Genomic DNA, 21,081 nt, shown 5'->3' with positions numbered 1-21,081 from the left:
TGTTCACATAAAAAGAAAGTACGTAATTTAAGATTTGAAACGAACAGATTTACATCTCATCGATTTCCTTTAAAAAAGTCTCTCTATTTCATAAATCATTGCTTTTGGATCATGTTTTAAACATGCAATTACTAAATGTTCGTTGTTCTTTTTCCGGCCCAGATTATAAATTGATATTAACATATATGAGATGCGTCCATCTGAGAAGAAGATCTATTTATATGCATGCAACAGCTAGTCGGCGCTAAATAATTATTTTATGTTCCGCATGCATGCAGGTCTTCTAACTTGTGATGATCGATGTAACAATGGTGTTATTTAGGAAATTGATGGCATGCATGGACTGCAAGTTTTGATCGATTAGAACGAATAAATGTCATGAACTTCAAGTATTGATTGTTAAATTTTGAAATGGAACTTGAGGTCCTAATTTCTTACTACCCGGAATAATATTATGGAATGGTACCCGGCCCGCTTTTTTGTTGTTCCAGAACAAGTAAAGGGTATCATCATTTCACAATTAGCAAATAAGACATTGCAATAATCTGCAGATAAAACTTTTAGAATGAATTTTGAATAGCACTTGCCTTTAATGATACAAATCAGACACACTTACAAAGGTAATAAATCAGAAGCAATACATAAAGCAACAAATATTAATACAGTTTAATGCAAATGAAAATCAAATTAGCTTCAAGAATTCTCTCAGGTAATTAGGAACACTCGAAACCCGTGGGAACTTTCTTGCCACAGTTATTGAGAACTACGCTGAGTGCAACAGGAATGTTAAGGTTTATGCCCAACACATTGGCTCTGATGGCAGTGCAAAGACAAAGTGCAGCCTCGAGATGGACAAGGCCATCGATGAGGCTGCAGCATGGCAGCTTGGGAGGGGATCCAACGACGACATCAACGAAAGTGAGTACATTTGCACACACCCCCAACTTTAAACCATCGCATTTTGCAGCATAAGGGTAGGTGGGAGTTGAAGATGGAGTGGGAAGAGTTTGTTTCGTCGGAGTTGGTGACGGTTTCGGAATGCTAGGGCTAGGTTTTGGACTGTCACAGGCACTAACTAGAGAAAAGAGAACAAGGTCGAGGGACAGAAATAGAGATAGCGCAGCTCTAGTGTTCTTGTACCCCATTTCTTAATTCTGAAGAGTTATACTGAAATGCAAGTGCTGATTGAAGAGGGCAAGATGATTAAAACTGATCTGAACGATCACGTACTTATAGGGCTCATCAGGGAGTAAAATAATGATATCTTCAATTGAAAATGTAAAGAATTATGTGAGGTGGCTAGAAGAACAACTTTACCAGGTCGTGAACAAAATCTGTACGCATGATCTAACAGAATCTCTCTAATATATAAGAATTATAAACCTCTTTATAGAATTGTACACATTGTCAAGAACTTAATTTGAAAATCAGTGTTTGGTGTATAACATGGGATCGACTATCAACACATTCAATATTATTTTCCATCAACGTATTAACAAATTTTTTTAAAAAAATCAATAAGGATTTATATGGAAATGATCAAATACAAACTAAAATTAAAATAGAAACTTAGAACTAATTTAAGCCATTAGATCTACCCAATCTAATGGTCCCCTAAATCACACCACCCACCCTGCACCCTCTTACACTCAATTGCACTCTCTCACACTCAATTTCAGTTTTTCCCCTCCGTTTTTAATTTGATATTTTCCGTCAAATCGTAACTTTTCTTTAAAATCCGATTTCACTGTATTTTTCTACATCTCTCAACGATCGATTTGCATACCATTTGTGTTATATTTCGAATTAATTTTATAAAAAAAATTATTTGATTTCTAGTTTCTATTCTAAATTGGTTTTTATTGGAGTAGCCCCTAAATATATATATATATATATATATATATACTCTAATGTGTCATATATAACGAAAAATACATAAAAATGTACAATACATTACTTATTCAACATGCTTGAAATTTGAATAAAGATTTAGAGATTTTGGATATTAATAATGCTTAGCACCGGATCCAAGGACTGGAACGATCAAGCCTAGTTCAACTCCAAGGACATGTTTATTGATCAGTTTTGTTCGTTTTCTCGTTTAGAACTGTTAGACAATCTATACAGAAACAAATCAATATGTGTATGTGTGTGAACAAAATGAATAAATAGAGTAACGGAAAAAGAGGAGAGAAGGATATAATCCGAGTCCAGTGCATAACTATAAAAAAAAGGCTAAATTCGACCGAAAAAATCGGTCGAATTTATCTTGATTCAACTGCGCGCGGTTGAATTTAACTAAATTCGACCAATTTTGAATCGATTGTAATAGAGGGAGTCGAATTTAGGAGTTCAGTCGTATTTAACTAAATTCGACCGGCTAATTACGACCGGATGAATACAACCGCTTAAATTCGACCGCCCAAATTCGACCAAAAACGGTCAAATGAAAATTTTCGCTTAATATTTAAAAGTACCGCATAGAAAATTGAATTTTTAAATTAATTTTAAAGGACCGCCAAAAAATTAAACTCGACCGTATATGGACCAAAAAATGACCCTAAATTTGACTGCCTGCTGTCGAAAAAACAAATACCAATTTTAAAAAAATATTGCCGAAAAGTACAAGATTCCGGTCATATTCAAGTTGCCCTATTTCGACCCAAAAAAATTACATGTGAGACAAGAGCAGCGAGTGGTTTGTACATTTCTTAAATGCAGTCACACCATAAACCAAGAGAAAGCTCATTGAGTTGAACAATGTATTTGCTATAATAAACGCGGTTCCAGCTTGCGTATGGTTTCTTTCACAAAGGCCTCTTTCCTGGTCTTTGTTTCAGTGTTGTATGTATCTGACTTTTCTGTTTCCTCAATTTTAGAGATTCAAAATCACGGTGTTTGGGATGACCTACATGTTTGTCTACGACGGTCTTATTCATAAATGGTTTCCTATGTTAGCAAAGTTGACGCTGGCCACCAGGTTTGGTTCACACACTTTGTTAGCAACTATATATCACTATCCCCTTCTCTTCATTTTACGAGTTCGGACCGAGTTGACTCAGATGTAACATGATTGAGTTGTGGGGCGAGTGCAGTGTGGATGAGATATTTGTCACAAGGAAAAACAACGAGAAAAAGTAGATGTAAGCTGAGATTTGAGGTTTGAGAATAACTTAAGGTGTTCTGAGATAAATGAGGAATGAGTCCGAGAGGGTTTAACCACGAACTAATTTTGAGTCTGGTGAGTATAAAAGGGTTTACAGGTTTAAAATGAGCTAAAAAAACAAATATCTCATCCAGGTTGAGTAAAAGGTAGGGGAGAGTGTTTTTACGGAAAAGAGCATAGATGGCGGTGTCGTTTGTTGGTGGCTGGAGGTAGGGGTGGGGGATAAAGGGTAGGTTTTTTTAAGCATTGAAGGTTAGTTTCAAATTAAACCGTTGGATTGGATTTTTGTTGTTCAATTTGGAGCATCGGATCCAATTCACAAGGATTGATGACATGGCAGTAAATTTAATTGTGATTGGTTGAATTTAGGAGTGTGAATTTATAAATATAATTGAAATCTATTGAATTTACAGATTCTTTAATAACTTTTAAGTAATTACACAATTATTTATTTTGGAAAATATCAAATAAAATCAAAATAAAATTGTCACATATACTTTTTTATTAATTAAATTTATACTTGTGATGAATTCATAGTTATATATATAATTGAATTATTAAAAATAAATAAATTACAATCTTAAACTAATTCAAATCTATACCATAACCCTAAATCTGTGACCCTTAAACAAGATATTAGTGCACTAAACCACTATTATAACAATTTAAGATGGGATTTTTTAATTTTACAAAATTTAATTTAAATATTTTATTAATTTAATAAAAAAATATGAATTTGGTCGATTTTTTTTATAAATTCCACTCACAAGAATGTGCAGTAGAATTTAGAATCAAGTTAAGTTATACATTGTTTTTTAAAATAATTAATGTCTAATGATTAAAACTTCTTAAAAAAATTCATTTAAAAGTTATTTTATAATAATTTTAAGAGATGTACGGTTAGATCGTTCAAGAACAATTCTGAATAGGAGGAACATTTTAGGATTAATATCTCACCCTTAAATCATACAAAGAATAATTGGCGTTCAAGAATTTTGAATAGGTTATGAAGAGTAATTATCTTTCAAAATTTCATATCAAAATAATTTTATTTAGTTTGTCATTTTAAAAGTCAAACATGACTAATACAACTAACTAGTGTTTAGTCCTGAATTTTATTTTTCTTTTTTTAATAATATTTTCCACCAATTCAACCGCATGAATGTCAATGGATACATGTATTAGTGATATAACCAAATTTTCATATCAATATATATTTATTTAGTTTGCCATTATAAAAGTCAAGCATGAGTTTGACTTGTACAACTGACTAGTGTTTAGTCCTGAATTTGTGTCTCAATTTTTTTAAAAAACAATTCATTAATCCAACCGTGCGGATATCAATAGATATATATTGGTTATATAACCAAAGTTTCATATCAATATAGTTTTATTTGGTTTGTCATTTTAAAAGTCAAGCATGAGTTTGATTAGTACAGCTAACTAGTGTTTTGTCCTGAATTTGTGTTTCAATTTTTTTAATAATATTTTTCATCGATCCAACCATATGGATGTCAATATATATATATATATAAATATTAGTGATATAACCAAATTTTCATATCAATATATTTTTATTTGGTTTGCCCTTTTAAAAGTCAAACATGAGTTAGACTAGTACAACTAACTAGTATTTAGTCCTGAATTTGTGTTTCGATTTTTTTTAAAAAAATATTCATCAATCCAACCGTACGGATATCAATAGATATATATTAGTGATATAATCAAAATTTCATATCAATAAAGTTTTATTTGGTTTGTCATTTTAAAAGTCAAAAATGAGTTTGACTAGTACAACTAACTTGTGTTTTGTCCAGAATTTGTGTTTCGATTTTTTTATAAAAAAAATTCATCGATCCAACTATATGGATATCAATAGATAGATATTAGTTATATAACCAAAGTTTTATATCAATATAGTTTTATTTGGTTTGTCATTTTAATAGTCAAGCATGAGTTTGACTAGTACAACTAACTTGTGTTTTGTCCAGAATTTATGTTTTAATTTTTTTAATAATATTTTTCATCGATCCAACTGTATGGATGTCAATAGATATATATATATATATATATATATATTAGTGATATAACCAAATTTTCATATCAATATATTTTTATTTGGTTTGTCATTTTAAAAGTCAAGCATGAGTTTGACTAATACAACTAACTAGTGTTTAGTCCTGAATTTGTGTTTTGATTTTTTTAAAAAACATATTCGTAAATCCAACCGTACGGATATCAATATATATATATATATTAGTGATATAATCAAAGTTTCATATCACTAAAGGTTTATTTGGTTTGTCATTTTAATAGTCAAGCATAAGTTTGACTAGTACAACTAACTTGTGTTTTGTCCTGAATTTGTGTTTCGATTTTTTTTAAAAACAAATTCATTGACCCAACCGTACGGATATCGATATATATATATTAGTGATATAACCAAATTTTCATATCAATATATTTTTATTTGCTTTGCCATTTTAAAAGTCAAGCATGAGTTTGACTAGTACAACTAACTAGTTTTTAGTCCTGAATTTGTGTTTCGATAATTTTTAAAAAAAATATTCATCAATCCAACCATACGGATATCAATATATATATATATATATTAGTGATATAATCAAAGTTTCATATCAATAAAGTTTTATTTGGTTTGTCATTTTAAAAGTCAAGCATGAGTTTGACTAGTACAACTAATTGTGTTTTGTCCTGAATTTGTATTTTAATTTTTTTAATAATATTTTTCATCGATCCAACCGTATGGATATCAATAGATATATATATTAGTGATATAACCAAATTTTCATATCAATGTAATTTTATTTGGTTTGTCATTTTAAAGGTCAAACATCAGTTTGACTAGTACAACTAACTAGTGCTTTGTCCAAAATTTGTGTTTCGATTTTTTTAAAATATTTTTCATCGATCCAATCGTATGGATGTCAATATATATATATATATATATTTGTGATATAAGCAAAGTTTCGTATCAATATAATTTTATTTGGTTTTACATTTTAAAAGTTAAGCATGAGTTTAACTAGTACAACTAACTAGTGTTTTGTCCTGAATTTGTGTTTCAATTTTTTTAAAATATTTTTCATCAATCCAACTGTATGGATGTCAATGTATATATATATTAGTGATATACCCAAAGTTTCGTATCAATATAATTTTATTTGATTTGCCATTTTAAAAGTCAAACATGATTTTGACTGGTACAACTAACTTGTATTTTGTCCTGAATTTTTGTTTTGATTTTTTAATAATATTTTCATAGATCCAAGCGTATGGATGTCAATATATATATATATATTAGTGATATAAACAAATTTTCATATCAATATAATTTTATTTGGTTTTCCATTTTAAAAGTCAAGTATGAAATTGACTAGTACGACTAACTGGTGTTTAGTCCTGAATTTGTGTTTTGATTTTTTTTTAAATATTTTTATCGAGCCAACCGTATGGATGTCTATAGATATATATATTAGTGATATAACAAAATTTTCATATCAATATAATTTTATTTTGTTTGTCATTTTAAAGATCAAGCATCAATTTGACTAGTACAACTAACTACTGATTTGTCCTGAATTTGTGTTTCGATTTTTTTTTAAAAATATTTTTGATTGATCCAACCGTATGGATGTCAATAGATATATATTAGTGATATAACCAAACTTTCGTATCAATAAAATTTTATTTAGTTTTTCATTTTAAAAGTCAAGCATGAGTTTGACTAGTACAAGTAACTAGTGTTTTGATTTGAATTTGTGTTTCGATTTTTTTTTAAAATATTTTTCATCGATCCAACTGAATGGATGTCAATAGATATATATATTAGTGATATAACCAAAGTTTCGTATTAATATAATTTTATTTGGTTTGCCATTTTAAATGTCAAGCATGAGTTTGACCAGTACAACTAACTAGTGTTTAATCCTGAATTAGTGTTTCGATTTTTTTTTTAAAAATATTTATCATCAATTCAACCATATGGATGTCAACATATATATATATTAGTGATATTGGGAAAATGTTATATTAAAGTATATTACTCAGGAAAAAAAATAAATTTAAATTTAATTAAAGTGTAGTGCTATTATTCAGAGAAAAATTAATTAAACTAAAAATTGTGATATTTTACCGAATAATAAAACAATAACCCGTAACTACATATTTAATCTAACTATGAACATTTCATAGCGATTTAAGAAAAAATTTATTATCGGCTCACTAATATTTTTCTCACAAAATTATAATGACTGTAATTTAAATTATAGACTTTGTAATATAAAATTCAACATACTATTATCATATATACATATATATAAAAAAATGTACTGTACTAAATATATTTTTACATGAAATAAAAATTATAAATGCATATTTTTCCTGATAAAGCTAACATTTAAATATTTATTATAAGTTTTTAAGTTTTCAAAAAATTATTATTTCAACCGAAAACAGTTGCATTTATATTAACTGACAATGGTCATTTTTAGTATTTCACTAAATTCAACCGAATTCAGTGCAAATGAAAATTCCCGTTTTGCTCAAAATTTGAAAAAAAGGAGGAAAATTTCCCGCCAAATCCAAAATTAATTTTTGATCGATTGCGGTCGAATTTAGTATACGAAAATAAATTTTATGGAGGGAAAATTCCTACTCTTTATCCCCTCACGTTATTAATTCAACCGAATTTATTTTCAGTTGAATTTAATTCCTAAATACGACCGTTTTAATTTCGACCATTTTTTTCGACCGCTGCAAGTTGAATTTATTTATAAATACGATCGATTAAATACGACCATTTAAATTCGACAGAGGCCAGTCAAATTTAGCTGTGTCCAAAGTTTTCGACCTCCGGCAGTCGTATTAAGGCGTAGTCGAATTTAAATTGGTTGTATTTAACCATATTTTCTTGTAGTGTTTATTAGCCCTCACCGTCGTGTGCGAGCGAAAAGCCTCCAAGGATAAAATAGATTGCAGTGATGTAGAACATCACTCTCAGCGAGCTTAAAACAGAGCAAAAAATTATCACCGAATGAGAGAGAGGTAGAGTTTTGTTTTTAAAGGCGAATGTGTTTTTGGTGTGTAACCCTAACGCCCTAGAGGTGTTTATATAGGTGTAGATGGACTTGTGCGCTACCCTTTTCCATAATTAAATATCATTAATTATGGAATCAGTGTAATACTTGCAAGCTACTCTATTCCATGAATAATATGAAACAGATCAGATTAAATATATCAAGACATACACCATATCAATTAATATGAAACAAAATCGAATTAATTTATGCCATAATATTTGAGCCAAATTCTAGTGAAAAATAATAATTTCCATTATTAAGAGAATATCATCATATCTCACACATCTTTTAGTCATAATGCTCAAAATATGACTTACCAATATGGGACTTATACCCATATTTTCCTACAATCCCCCACATGGGTGAGATTAGTGACCTTAGTAGCACACACCAGACAGACAGACAGACACAAGGTTTGACTTGGCGATAATTTCTTCGATCAGATATAACATACGATAGGTAGAGAATGCTCCTTGAGCTTTCGCTCGAGTAGGCATACCGACTTTACTGGTAGACAGTAGACATGCTTGTCCTTGAACTGTTTGACCATTTCTGTAAACGATGATATACTTATCACTATATATTTTCTGACTCGTTCAGCTCTCATGGGTATGTCCATTTTGGCCATGGAACATCGTCCTAGTTCTGCAGGAGTTTCTAAAGAATTGTGCCTCGCAATTCTCCTTTGAAGTGGCCCCACTTCTCTCCCATATAGGTGATCTTTGTCTTATAGAGTAACCCGCGTTTACTCAACTAAATTCCGTGCATTCAACATTTTGAACTCCATCTATTCACCGAAAGATCATTAAAAGCTTAGAAGCTTAACCTCGTACCTTAAGAGTCTCACTGTTTCTCAGTATAGGAACAGGTCAGGGGTTACCCTCACAGTGATTTGGTCGTCATGATTTAGTTTTCCCATTAAACCAAGTTCTTGGGATCTCCAGTCAGCAATGGTTGGGTGTCCACCATGATGCCGTTAAGCAATAGGCTTAAGGCTCATCCCTCTCGATGATTTCTCAACCACTTCTCTCGATAACCCTTTGGTTAGCGGATCCGCGATATTATCCTTTGACGATATATAGTCAATGGTAATATTTCCGGTTGAGATTAATTATCTAATGGAACTATTTCATCGTCGTATATGACGGGAATTTCCATTATACATCGTGCTCTATGCTCTGCCAATAGCGGATTAACTATCACAATGTATCTCTATTGCAGTCACAGGCTTTAGCCATCTTGGAATATCCTCCAGAAACTGGCGTAGATATTCAGCCTCTTCAGCGTATTTATCTAGTGCCACAAACTCATCTTCCATCGTGGAATGAGTTATCACCGTTTGCTTGGAGGATTTCCATGATACTGCTGTTCCGGATAGTGTAAATACGTAGCCACTCGTAGACTTTAGTGCCTTCTTGCTATATATCCAGTTTGCATCAGTATATCCCTCTAATACTGCTGGATATCTGCCATAGTGCAGTCTATAGTTTTGAGTTCCCCACAAGTACCTCAGTACTCTTATGATTGCTTTCCAGTGATCAGCTGTCTGATTACTCGTAAATCTACTCAACATGCTAATTGAGTATACAATGTCTTGTACAACTCATAAGGTACATCCGACTTCCGATTATTCTCGAGTATTCCACTTGAGAGACTCCTACACCTTTATTCTTGGATAGATGTAAAGTCATATCCACAGGTGTCCTAACTTTCTCAAAGTCATCCTTAAGAAAATTTTCTAGGATCTTGTCAACGTAATGAGGTTGACTTAGTGTGAAACCCTCCGATTTTCTAGAAATTTGAATTCCTAGAATAATATTTGCTAGTCCCATATCTTTCATGTCGAATCTTAATTTCAACATGTCCTTAGTAGATTTGATCACTTTATCATTGCTTCCGGTAATAAGTAGATAATCTACATATAATGTCATCATGACATAACCGTTGTCATTTTCCTTGATATAGCTTTTCTCGTTTTCCTTGTAATAGACACAAATATCACATTCATTGATTTTGAAGCCATTTTCCAGCACGATCTCATCAATTTTTTCATGCTGTTTCATAGGCGCTTGCTTTAGACCATATAGTGATTTCACTAATTTACAGATTTTTCTCTCTTGTCCAGGGAAAACAAACCCTTCAGGTTGTTCCATTTAGATTTTTTCATCTATATCCCCATTTAGAAAAGCTGTTTTCACATCCATCTGATGTATTGTTAGATTTCGCATTGCAGCGATAGCAAACATCATCCTTATGGATGTTATTCTCGTTACGGGAGAATATGTATCAAAGTAATCAAGGCCTTTATGTTGCTTGTATCCTTTGATTAAAAGTCTGTCCTTATACATATCGATAGTGGCATCAGTTTTTAACTTTTTCTTGAACACCCACTTGCTACCTAATGGTTTACAAATGGTTGACAAATCTACTAATTCCCAAGTATGATTCTGCATAATCGAATCAACTTCGTTCTTGATGGCCTCTTTCCACCTAGGCCCATCCGGTGAGGTAACCGCTTCCTTATAGGTTTCCGGATCACCTTCTTCGAGCAAATAGGTCATAAAATCAGACCCATAGGATTTCTCTGTACATTGTCTTTTGCTTCTTCTCATAACCCCCACATTTTCGTCTTCACTCTCTTCACTCTCATTAATATCATCTATAGACTCATGAGTTCGTTTAGACGTCGTAGGTTGTTCGTTTCCTGGATTACATGGAAATATTGTCTCAAAGAATGAGGCGTTCCTTGATTCTGTAATGGTATTCTTTTGAATATCAGGAATCTTAGATTCATGAATGAGAAACCGATATGCAGTGCTATGTGGAGGATATCCGATGAAGATACAATCCACGTTCTTTAGACCAATCTTCACCTTTTTAGGTGTAGGGATTAGTACCTTTGCAAGGCACCCCCAGACTTTCAAGTGTTGATAACATGGTTTCTTCTTCTTCCATAATTCATAAGGACTTACATCCTTATTCTTGCGCATCATAATATTTAAGATATTATTTGCACTTAAGATGGTTTCCCCCCACATCGACAACAGAAGTCCAGAGCTTAACAACATCGCATTCATCATCTTTTAAGAGTGCGATTCTTCCTCTCAGCCATACCATTTGACTAAGGGGAGTATGGTGCAGTGACCTCATGGATTATACCATGTTGTGAACAGAATTCCCCAAAGGGTTCAACATATTAACCTCCACGATCACTTCGTATTGTTTTTATTTTCTCAGATTATTGTGTCTCAACTTCTTCCTTATAGATTTTAAATTTATCTATAGCTTCGTCTTTGCTTTTCAGCAAATATACATAGCAGTATTTTGTATAGTCATCTATGAATGTAATAAAATACTTGTTTCCTCCTCTTGTTGGAGTGAATTTTAACTAACATATATCGCTATGTATTAGGTCTAGCACTTTGTTATTTTTTTCCACATGTTTAAATGATGATCTCATTAATTTTACCTCAACACAAGTATGACATTTATGTTTTAAATCAATTATTAATTTTGGTATGTATTCTTTTACACTTAACCTTCGTAAAGTGTTGTAATTAACATGTCCTAATCTAACATGCCATAAATTAGGAGACTCAAGCAAGTAAGCAGAAGAATTCTTCATTTCATTATCGTCCTTAATGGACATAACATTGAGATTAAAAAGCCCATCGGTTACATAACCCTTACCTACAAACATACCACTTTTAAACAAAACAACTTTATCTGACTCTATTACAATACAAAAGCCATGCTTATTCAACATACAACCAGACACCCGGTTCTTGCGAATATCAGGCACAAAAAGTATATTTTTCAAAGTCAGATTATTTCCAAAGGTCATCTTCAGAATCACCATGCCTTCTCCTTCAATCGTAGAAGTTGCAGAGTTCCCTATGTAGAGCTTTTCACCAGCATTAGAAACTTTGAGGCTAGAGAAAATCACCTTGTCCGAGCAAACATGTCTTGTAGCTCCAGTATCAATCCACCATTCCCTTAGATTTGAGCCAACGAGGTTTACTTCAAAGATTGATGAACATAGGTCTATATCACCTATCTCCTTGGACACATTATCAATCATGTTTGCTTCCTTCTTCTTGTTGGGCTTCTTGTAATCGGCAGACCTATGCCCTATCTTATCACAGTTGAGCACTTTCTTTGAAACTTCGACGGCTTCAAAATTCCTCCTTTGGGTGCTAGCTTCCCTCCTTTCGCAAAATTGTTCTTCTTGGGCTTGGAGCTCTTGTGCTCCACCACATTTGCCTTTTCAGTGACAACATTAGTTTTCCTCTCAGATCCTCTGTTGTCTTCTTCCATACGCAGTCTAACGATAAGATCCTCCATAGAAATCTCTTTACTCTTATGCTTAAGGTAGGAAGGACTCACTTATGACCATCCCCTCAACATGGATATCATGGATGATCACTTGTAGTTCTTGCACCTGACTGACTACAGTCTTAAAATCCGCCATCTTGTAATCAAGAAAGCGACCAACGATCCACTTCTTTGTCCCAGCGTCCTCGGTTTTATACTTATGGTCAAGTGATTCCCATAATACCTTAGATGTTGTTTTCGAGCAATATACGTTATATAATGAATCATCCAAACAGTTTATCCCATAGTTCCGACATATATAGTCGGCGTGCTTCCAGGCATCCGCAGCATACACAGTCTGCATATCACTCTTAGCAGTGAACAATGGTACTTCCTTCTTGAGATATCAATCAAGGTTTAGAGTGGTTAGATAACATAACATCTTTTGCTGCCAGCACTTGAAGTTCGATCCATTGAACTTCTCAGGTTTCTCAGCATGTGCAGCAGGCACAACAGAATGAATGGCGCTACATGATGTATAGGCGCAACAGGTGGGACAGTCGTAATAGGTGTCTGTACACCAGTATTCTGTCCAAGAGGCACCTGGAACTGTCCAATGACAGTATGTCTCCAAAGCGTTCTTCCCAAGGGCACATGTCCCGAAGGCACATGTCCAACCGATGGCTGACCCCCATCAGGTACCAGTACCTACGCATTAGGGTTTAGCGGTGATTGGTGATCCCCATCAGATGTTATAATTTGTGCGTTGGGATCAACCACATCGTTACCAGTCATATTTGAAGGGTTTTTAGCACATAAACGCAACGAAAACGTAAATTTAAATCTTAAAAAAACCGAAACCCTCCACAGGATCCATGCGAAAAATAATATTTAATTCGTAGTTCAGTATGTTTACCTTATGAAGCTTTACGTTAATGGAAAGATGAAGGTCTTTAATAGCGATCCAAGAACGATGAACGGAATTCCCTAGCAGCTGCTCCTCAAGTGTGAAGCACTCCACCGGTATCCACCAAGAGTACAATGTGATGGAGGAGGAAGAGGTTGAGAGAATTAGTTGCCTCCCTCTTGTTCTACTTTAGAATTAGGGTTAATTATTTGGGTTGAGGCAAATAGGGTTTATAATAATATATTTATAGGCAAAATTTTCAGCTGAAAATTTTCCATAAAATATTATTATTATTAACCCTTTAATTGATTATTCTTATTAACCAATTAACTAATAACTGAAACACCTTTTAATCATTAATCCCTTTTCTAAACACTTTAAAAAAATAATTCTCTCACTTGATTTAATTTCCAAAATTAAATTCTTAATTATATTAAGAATTAATTAAATCTCATTTAATCAATTATTAAATCTGCTAATTATTTATTTATTTCACAAATAAATAATTACCAGCCATTATTAATTAATTCCTCCACCATTAAATCATTCTCTTTTATGGTGTGACCCTGTAGGTTCAATATTAAGCCCGTAGTAGAAATAAATAATAATAAAACTATTTTATCATTATTTATATAAATTATCTAATTCATTAAATATGATAAATTAATAAGTTAATCATTATTTATTCTACATCGTGAGGGATACTTCTCAGCATATCGCGACTATCCGGATAATACGAATTCACTGCTTAGAATACTAAGAACCTATTCAGTGAGTAGTTACCGTACAACCAATTCCTTCTACCCTGCAATGTCACGATTAAATACAAGGCATGGAACTTGTGTCAAGCCTATCTTATTTAATCATTTGCTTTCCCATTCACTATGCTTAGTTCTATTTAATGTAAATTAGAAACTCCTTTCTAATTTCATTCACTCTGGCCAGAGATTCCTGAACTAGCATAAGTGGATCAACATTGAACATTCTCTTCCTTCATTGGAAGGGGTAGATCCTTTATTGATCAGACACTCTCTTCGTGTACAAATTCCTATACCCAGTAGAGACCTTATAATTGTCCTTGGAGACTAAGAACTAAACCAAAGCATAGTTCAGTGTACACAAGATGACTATGATGACCTCAAGTCTAAGGATAGTTGTACAACTATCACTATGTGAACAACTGCTGACACGTGAGTGAACTCCATCAGTTGTTCAGCTGTATGAGTCATGTTCAGTGAACTTATTATATAATAAGCACCTACATACTAGCTATAGTGTCACCACACAAATGTCTATGAGAACAGACATCCTTCATAATGAAGCAAGCATAGTATGTACCGATCTTTGCGGATTACTAATTACCAGTTAGTAATCCTACGACCAGGAAATATTTAAGTTTAGAGTTATCATCTTTGTTAGTCCCTTAACAATGTAGCAAGAATTAAAGAAGGGGGGTTGAATGGAATTCTTGAACCTTTTTCTTGAAATAAAAATGTTCAACTCGATTATGGATATATTTGTTTTGATTAGCACAATGCGGAATGTAAACTTGAATGAATCAAAACATAAGTAATTAAAAACAAGAGTCTTTAAAAACTTTCTGGTGGATTTAAACAATTCCACCAGAGATATATTTAATATATCGAGAGGACTCTGTGTGCAGAAATGCTCACAGCTGCTTACAAAAATAGAACTGCTAAGAACACAGGAAATGCTAAAGATAGTGCTTACAAAGATTTCTCTGTTGTTGTTTCTTAGCTATCTCAGTTGTTTTTCTATTTGCTACTCTCTTAGTTTATATATTACCAAGATTACAAAGTCAAAAGAACTGAACAAATATAAAATCTAACAGTCTTGATCTTTGCTGCTTTTCGTCCTCTATTACCCAGTTAATGGGCTTCCACAGTGTATTTGTATCCAACTCAACGGCTGTGTGTCAGCTTTCACTGTTCAACTGATGTTTGAATCTTGATGTGATCATCTGTCGACTTTCAGATCATATGTCTATGACTTAATTGATCATCCGTTGACTGCTATGTTAAACATCCGTTGATAGTCATTTGATCATCCGTCGAAGCTTTGTTAAGCATCCGTTGGTAGCTATTTTGGTCAACCGTCGAAGCTTTGTTAATCATCCGTTGGTAGCTATTTTGGCACTTGACTTCATTTCACTTATACAGAATTATAAGATATTGCTTATGTACAGTTAATCAACCTATTCTGCATATCTAGTTAAAGTCAACATGACTTATATGCTACTCCAGATTCTATACAAAGGTGCATACAACACTGTGCTACAAACTTATTATTACATAAGCTACTCACTCGATGGATAATAAGTTAATCATCCGTCAGGACTATAATGAGTTATCCGTCGGGACTATAATTCTTATCCGTCGAGTGCTACATTATTTCACTAAGTAAAATCTACTTAGATGTTTTGTTTAGGTAATCATCAAGTACACAACATATTCACAACAATCTCCCCCAATTTATGTCTACTGGAATTGTAGCCATAAATTAAGAGATACTTGATGATAACAAAACATCCTAAACATATATCTTTAAAGATAAGTAGATAAAACTGAAAGTGCTTCAATTTAAACAAAAATGTACAAGGTTTGGCTCATAGTCAGTTCAAGATGCTCCTCTAGTCTGAGCAGATTTTTCTAGTTTCTTGAAGGTCTGGATCTTCTTCCACGCTTTCTGTTGATTTCTTCAATTTGATTCTGGAGTTGTCTGTGGAATTCTAATTCATCAGATTCTGAGAGATCTAACATTTCTTGCATTTCCAAGAGAGTCTCATTGCTAGAGATACTCAATTGGTCTTCTAATCTGAAGAATCTTCTCACACCCTTGTCATCTATGAATTCCATCAGCCAGTAGGGCCTTAGATGCACTCTTCTCCTTGTGTATGGGATGATAAGAGTTTTGGGTAGTGCATCTTTGGCTCTAACACTCCTTAGCTCTTCAATCTTCTTCAATACTAATCTTCTTGCAGTTACATTGAACCCAAAGTTTTTCTTGAAGGATGAATAGACTTTGATCAACACAGCTTGGCTTTCTTGAAGTATCCTGTGAAGAGGCCACTGAATCTCCCTTCCCCCTTTGTACTTGAGCACCAACCTTTCAGGTAGGTTTCTGTATGCATCAGTTGCCCTTACCTCATCCAGCTCTTCCAGATAAAGGTTTAGATCTGAGAATTCTTTGATGTCACACAAGTACAAGTAGTCTCCCCTGTTGACCTTGGGTTGAGCTTTGACTACTGACTTGGATTTGAGAGGTGACAGCTTCACTTTCTTGACTGCCCTTGATTTTGTCCTTCTTGGCTTAGTAAGAATTGGCAAGTTGAAGTCAGGAATTGGTAATTTATCCCACTCTATTGGCTCATCCTTTGGCACAATAGGCTCTCCATGTATGTTCCTGTAGGGGTCCACCACCCTTATATCTTCAAATACCACAGAGGGCTTTGATGCTTGAGTTTCAGCTTGAGTGGATTCCTTTGGAAATTGATCTTCCAATTCCTTGTCAACAACATCCAACTTTCTTTTTGTTCTTTTAGCCAGTTCTTTCTTTCTTGGGGATTTCTTCTGTTCTTCAATCTTCTTCTCTGATTCAGTAGCTTGAGATGGTTGAGAGGGAATTTGTTGAGAAGAATTCACAGCCCGTAGCTTGGCCAAGATAGCAAACTGTTCTTTCTTTTATTTAGACTTCTTTGCATCTAGAGCAGCTTGCCTCTTTTCCTGCTTCAATCTGGCTTTTTCTTCTTCCTTTGCATTAGCCAATTGTGGATGTCCAGCTACCACACAAATTTCCTTCCCATTTCTGAATATCTTTGCAATTCTCTTTCTTGAGGCTGAATCAGCTGGATCTTTGTAGAGGAGAATAGATCTTGACAGAAGCTTCTTTTCATCAGGCTTGGGTGTCTCATACACAGAATCCATAGGGTTCTTCAAAGATAACTTTAGATAGTTTGCCCTTGGTTTAAGAATTATCTCAGCCTTTGTAGTCTTGATGCAGGAAGATTGTCCTTTCTCCAGATAGTTCATGCTCATCTCATTCACATTGATTGGCTTGACATGAGAGTGATGGATGGCTGACTGATCTGGTTCCTTGACTAATTGAAACTTTTCTGTATTTCCTCATCAATCTTTTTCCAGTTGATCAGAGTCAACTCTCCTTTATCAGCATCTTTCAAATTTGCTGCTGCTGCATTTATAAGATCTATACCATCTGCAACTGGTGGCTTGGAGATAGTAATTGAAGGTACAATTACTTTGCTAATTTGAACTAGAAGTTTCTCCCCCTCAGTTGGTCCTTTCTCCCCTTACTTGATTCTCTCTCCCCCTTTTTGTTATCATCAAGTGGAGGAGTTAGGCCTTGTGCTTTAGCCAGTTGCATACGAAGATTTGTCTGAGTCTGTTGATTTTGAAGAAGTAGAGCCACTGAACTCTCAATAACCTGAACTCTGTTCTCTAGCTTGGCTATCTTCTTGTCAGAATCTGATTCTCTCCTTAATCTTAGTAATAGATCATGCATGGTACCATATGGCATTATTGAATCCAGCTTCTCAGAGTTATATGTCTTTAAGTCAGCTATATCCTTTTTCAATTCATCCACACTGAGATTCTGTCTTGAGTGTTGGATCTTCATTAAGTGTAAAGAGTCTAGGTGAGCTTGAAGAAGAGCCTTGGTACCAGCATATGAAGCTTCCTGAAGGGCCTGCTGAATAGCTATTACTTGTTTTACCAAAGACACCTCAAATTGCCCTGGTGAAAATTCCTTTGCCCATGCCCATTTAGGTAAACTTAAAGCAAAACTTGGGCCTTCATCTCCCCCTAAGTTCATGCTTCCATCCAAAGAACCAGAGTCATCATCATCAGAATTTACTCCAAATTCTTCAGATGGCTCTTCAGCTTGAGAAGGCATTCTGTTCACAGCAGCTTTATCTCTTTGAAGAGATTCTGTGGTGTGCACTAAATTCAAAGTCTACTCTGCCTCCACATTGCCCTGAGCAGCCAACAGTTGATAGGCTGAAACAGGGTGAGTAAAAGTGTCAGCATCCAAGGAAATGTTATCAATTACAGCTTTGTAATGTTGCTGAAATTGTCTTTCCTTTTCAGCATCATCCACAATCATTGACTCACTAGCAATGGCTGGTTCCATCCTTATTTCTCCAGTACCTGCCTTTCTCTCATATTCTCTCTTTTGTTGCATCAGGGTCTCACCCTGGCTCCCCACCCTCACACCCTCACCTTCACCTACTAAGGCGGGACTCCTCTCACTCACTTTTTCCAATCCTGAATAAATGGATTGCTGAGATTCACTCTTTTACTCTCCTTTTGCCTGGGAGCAACCCAACCTCTCACTCAATGCACTCTCCTCTCTCAGTCCTAAGAGTGATTGTATTACCACCAAATCTTCTGCACTTGAAATTATTGAAGTTTGAAGTTGTGCAGAGACACTCGACGGATAAGTGATATCCGTCGGGTGAGTGGTAAAGCTATCCGACGGATAACTGCTGTTAAGCTTATCCGTCGGGATACAATCACTACTCGACGGATGAGCAATATCCATCGAGAGAGTAGAAATGAATGAGGTGGGAAGAGAAACTATTGTTGACTCTGTGTTGATTGAAGTTATTTGAGGCACAGATGTCACAATAGAATCAGAAAGAATTGGCAAGTGAGCCAACAAATCATCTAAAAGATGATGCTCACTTACACTAGATTTTGGCTTCCCCAACAGAGTTAAAGAAGGGGAATCAGGAATTGAAGTGTTTATCATGTCCACTTCCAGTGAGTTAGTTGGTGAGTATTGTGTTTCTGTGGCTTCTATTATGAGAGATTTTGGCTGTGACTCCACATTTATTGGAGCCACATCAATCTGAATTTGAGAAGGTGCAGGGATTGTGTCTTTAGCACCAGTTTGTATTAAGTGTGTGCCCTGTGCATCCCCAGTTGTTTTGGATTTCTTCTTTTTAGTGTAAGTTTGGTGTGAGCTTGTGTCCCTAACCCTCTTGGCCTGTGCTCTTGGATGAGAGCTTTGTTCAATAGCCACATCCTTTTGGGAGGATGCAGCTAGAAGTGAGCTTTTGTCCTTTTTAAGCACTACAGTTTGTTGGGAAACTGCAGTGTGGCTAGGCTGGGATTCACTCAACTCTCCAACCTTATCCTTGGGGTTTCTTTGATGTTCACCCCTTCCCTCACCTATCTTGCCCTCCTTCACACTCCCCTCTTTGGCTTTGGTAGATTTTTGAACTGGTACCTTTTGAGAGATACTAGAGGGGGTTTTCTTTGATTTGGATTTAGAAATTGCAGTTGTTTTGGCAGCTTTGGTAGGCAACTGTTTGGTCATTGTCACAGTTGCCATAGCTATGCCTGAAGTCAAAGAAATAGAAGAGATTGGAATAGTTGAGGGTCTGGATGAACTTACCTCACTTACCTGAGGTGTCAGCATTACAGGAAAATAGAACATTGGCACATCCTTGTGATGGTTGGGTCTGTTCAAGTCTGCAATGAATCTTCTCTCTTGAACCAAACAAGCTAATTTGTTGTTTGGGTTCTCAAGTTCAATCTCTTGACAAAGATGGTTTGCCAAAAGCATAAAAAATCTAGCATAGTAAATATTTTTTCCACTTTTGGCTAAGTCACCTAGTTTAAAACCTAACTCATACACAACAAGGTCACTGAAATTATAATATTTTTCTATAACTAGCATGTATAGCATGTTAAGCATGGAAATGTTCACAGAATCAAAATTACTGATTTTTCCAGAAAAGACTTTAGTTACCCCATCACACAAGTAACTCCATTCCTTCCTAAGACCTAGTCTTCTAATTTCACTTATTTTTGCAGTAGGAAGTGCATAATGAATGGAATTGAGCATATTGACAATATCAGTGTCAGTGTGTGGAGCAGTTACATTATCATCAGGAATCTTGAAACATGCTTTTATGACATCACTATTGATACAGAAATCATTACCTTTGATGGTTAGAGTGATGGTTTTGTCAGTAGAGTTATAGATTGCTGTTGTCCACATCTCCTCAACAACTTCACAATAAATTGTGGGTTATTCCAGCATGGCAAAACTTAACTTACAGTTGTTCACAAAGTCCATCATCTTATGATAGTCTTCAGATTGCTGAATCTCCTTATTGACCAAGGCAGTGAAGTTGTTCTTCTCATAGATGAACCCAGTCTGTGACATGATCTTAACTACGGGTGCCATTGTTAGAGAAGAAAAGCTTGAAGAGAAAGAGGATTTTTGCTTGAGAGAGAATGAAGTAACACAGTTGAATTTGAGAATGATAAAAGAAAATGATTAGAATGAAATAAGCTTTTATACTTTACTCAAAATCAACTGATAAAAATAATAAAGAGAAGTAAATTACCCAATAGAAATTGTCTAAAATAGCCGTTTTAAAATAAACTGTAAAAATTCCACCCATTATCCGTCGTGTAATGCTTACAAACTGTAAGTATACTCGATGGATAATGTTCAGGGAATTAACGGTTAAGATTTAGACACTTCGACGGATGAGGATAAGTTGATATCCGTCGAGCTTTAAAATACTCCAGAAAAGTAATTGA

At 34.4% G+C, this 21,081-nt stretch overlaps 1 protein-coding gene across 1 annotated transcript; it reads right to left on the bottom strand.

Moving 5' to 3' along the window:
* Window positions 1–713: 713 nt before the first annotated feature.
* Window positions 714–1,145, bottom strand: LOC141668773 (14 kDa proline-rich protein DC2.15-like). The gene has a single exon (XM_074475782.1). The coding sequence runs from the start codon at window positions 1,143–1,145 to the stop codon at window positions 714–716; it is 432 nt and encodes a 143-aa protein (XP_074331883.1).
* Between the last annotated feature and the right edge of the window lie 19,936 nt (window positions 1,146–21,081).

Source organism: Apium graveolens, chromosome 6, assembly GCF_009905375.1.
Source record: "Apium graveolens cultivar Ventura chromosome 6, ASM990537v1, whole genome shotgun sequence".
NCBI classification, from domain to species: domain Eukaryota; kingdom Viridiplantae; phylum Streptophyta; class Magnoliopsida; order Apiales; family Apiaceae; genus Apium; species Apium graveolens.
Note: the sequence above shows the minus strand (reverse complement) of the source record. Positions and strands in the feature narration are given on the sequence as shown.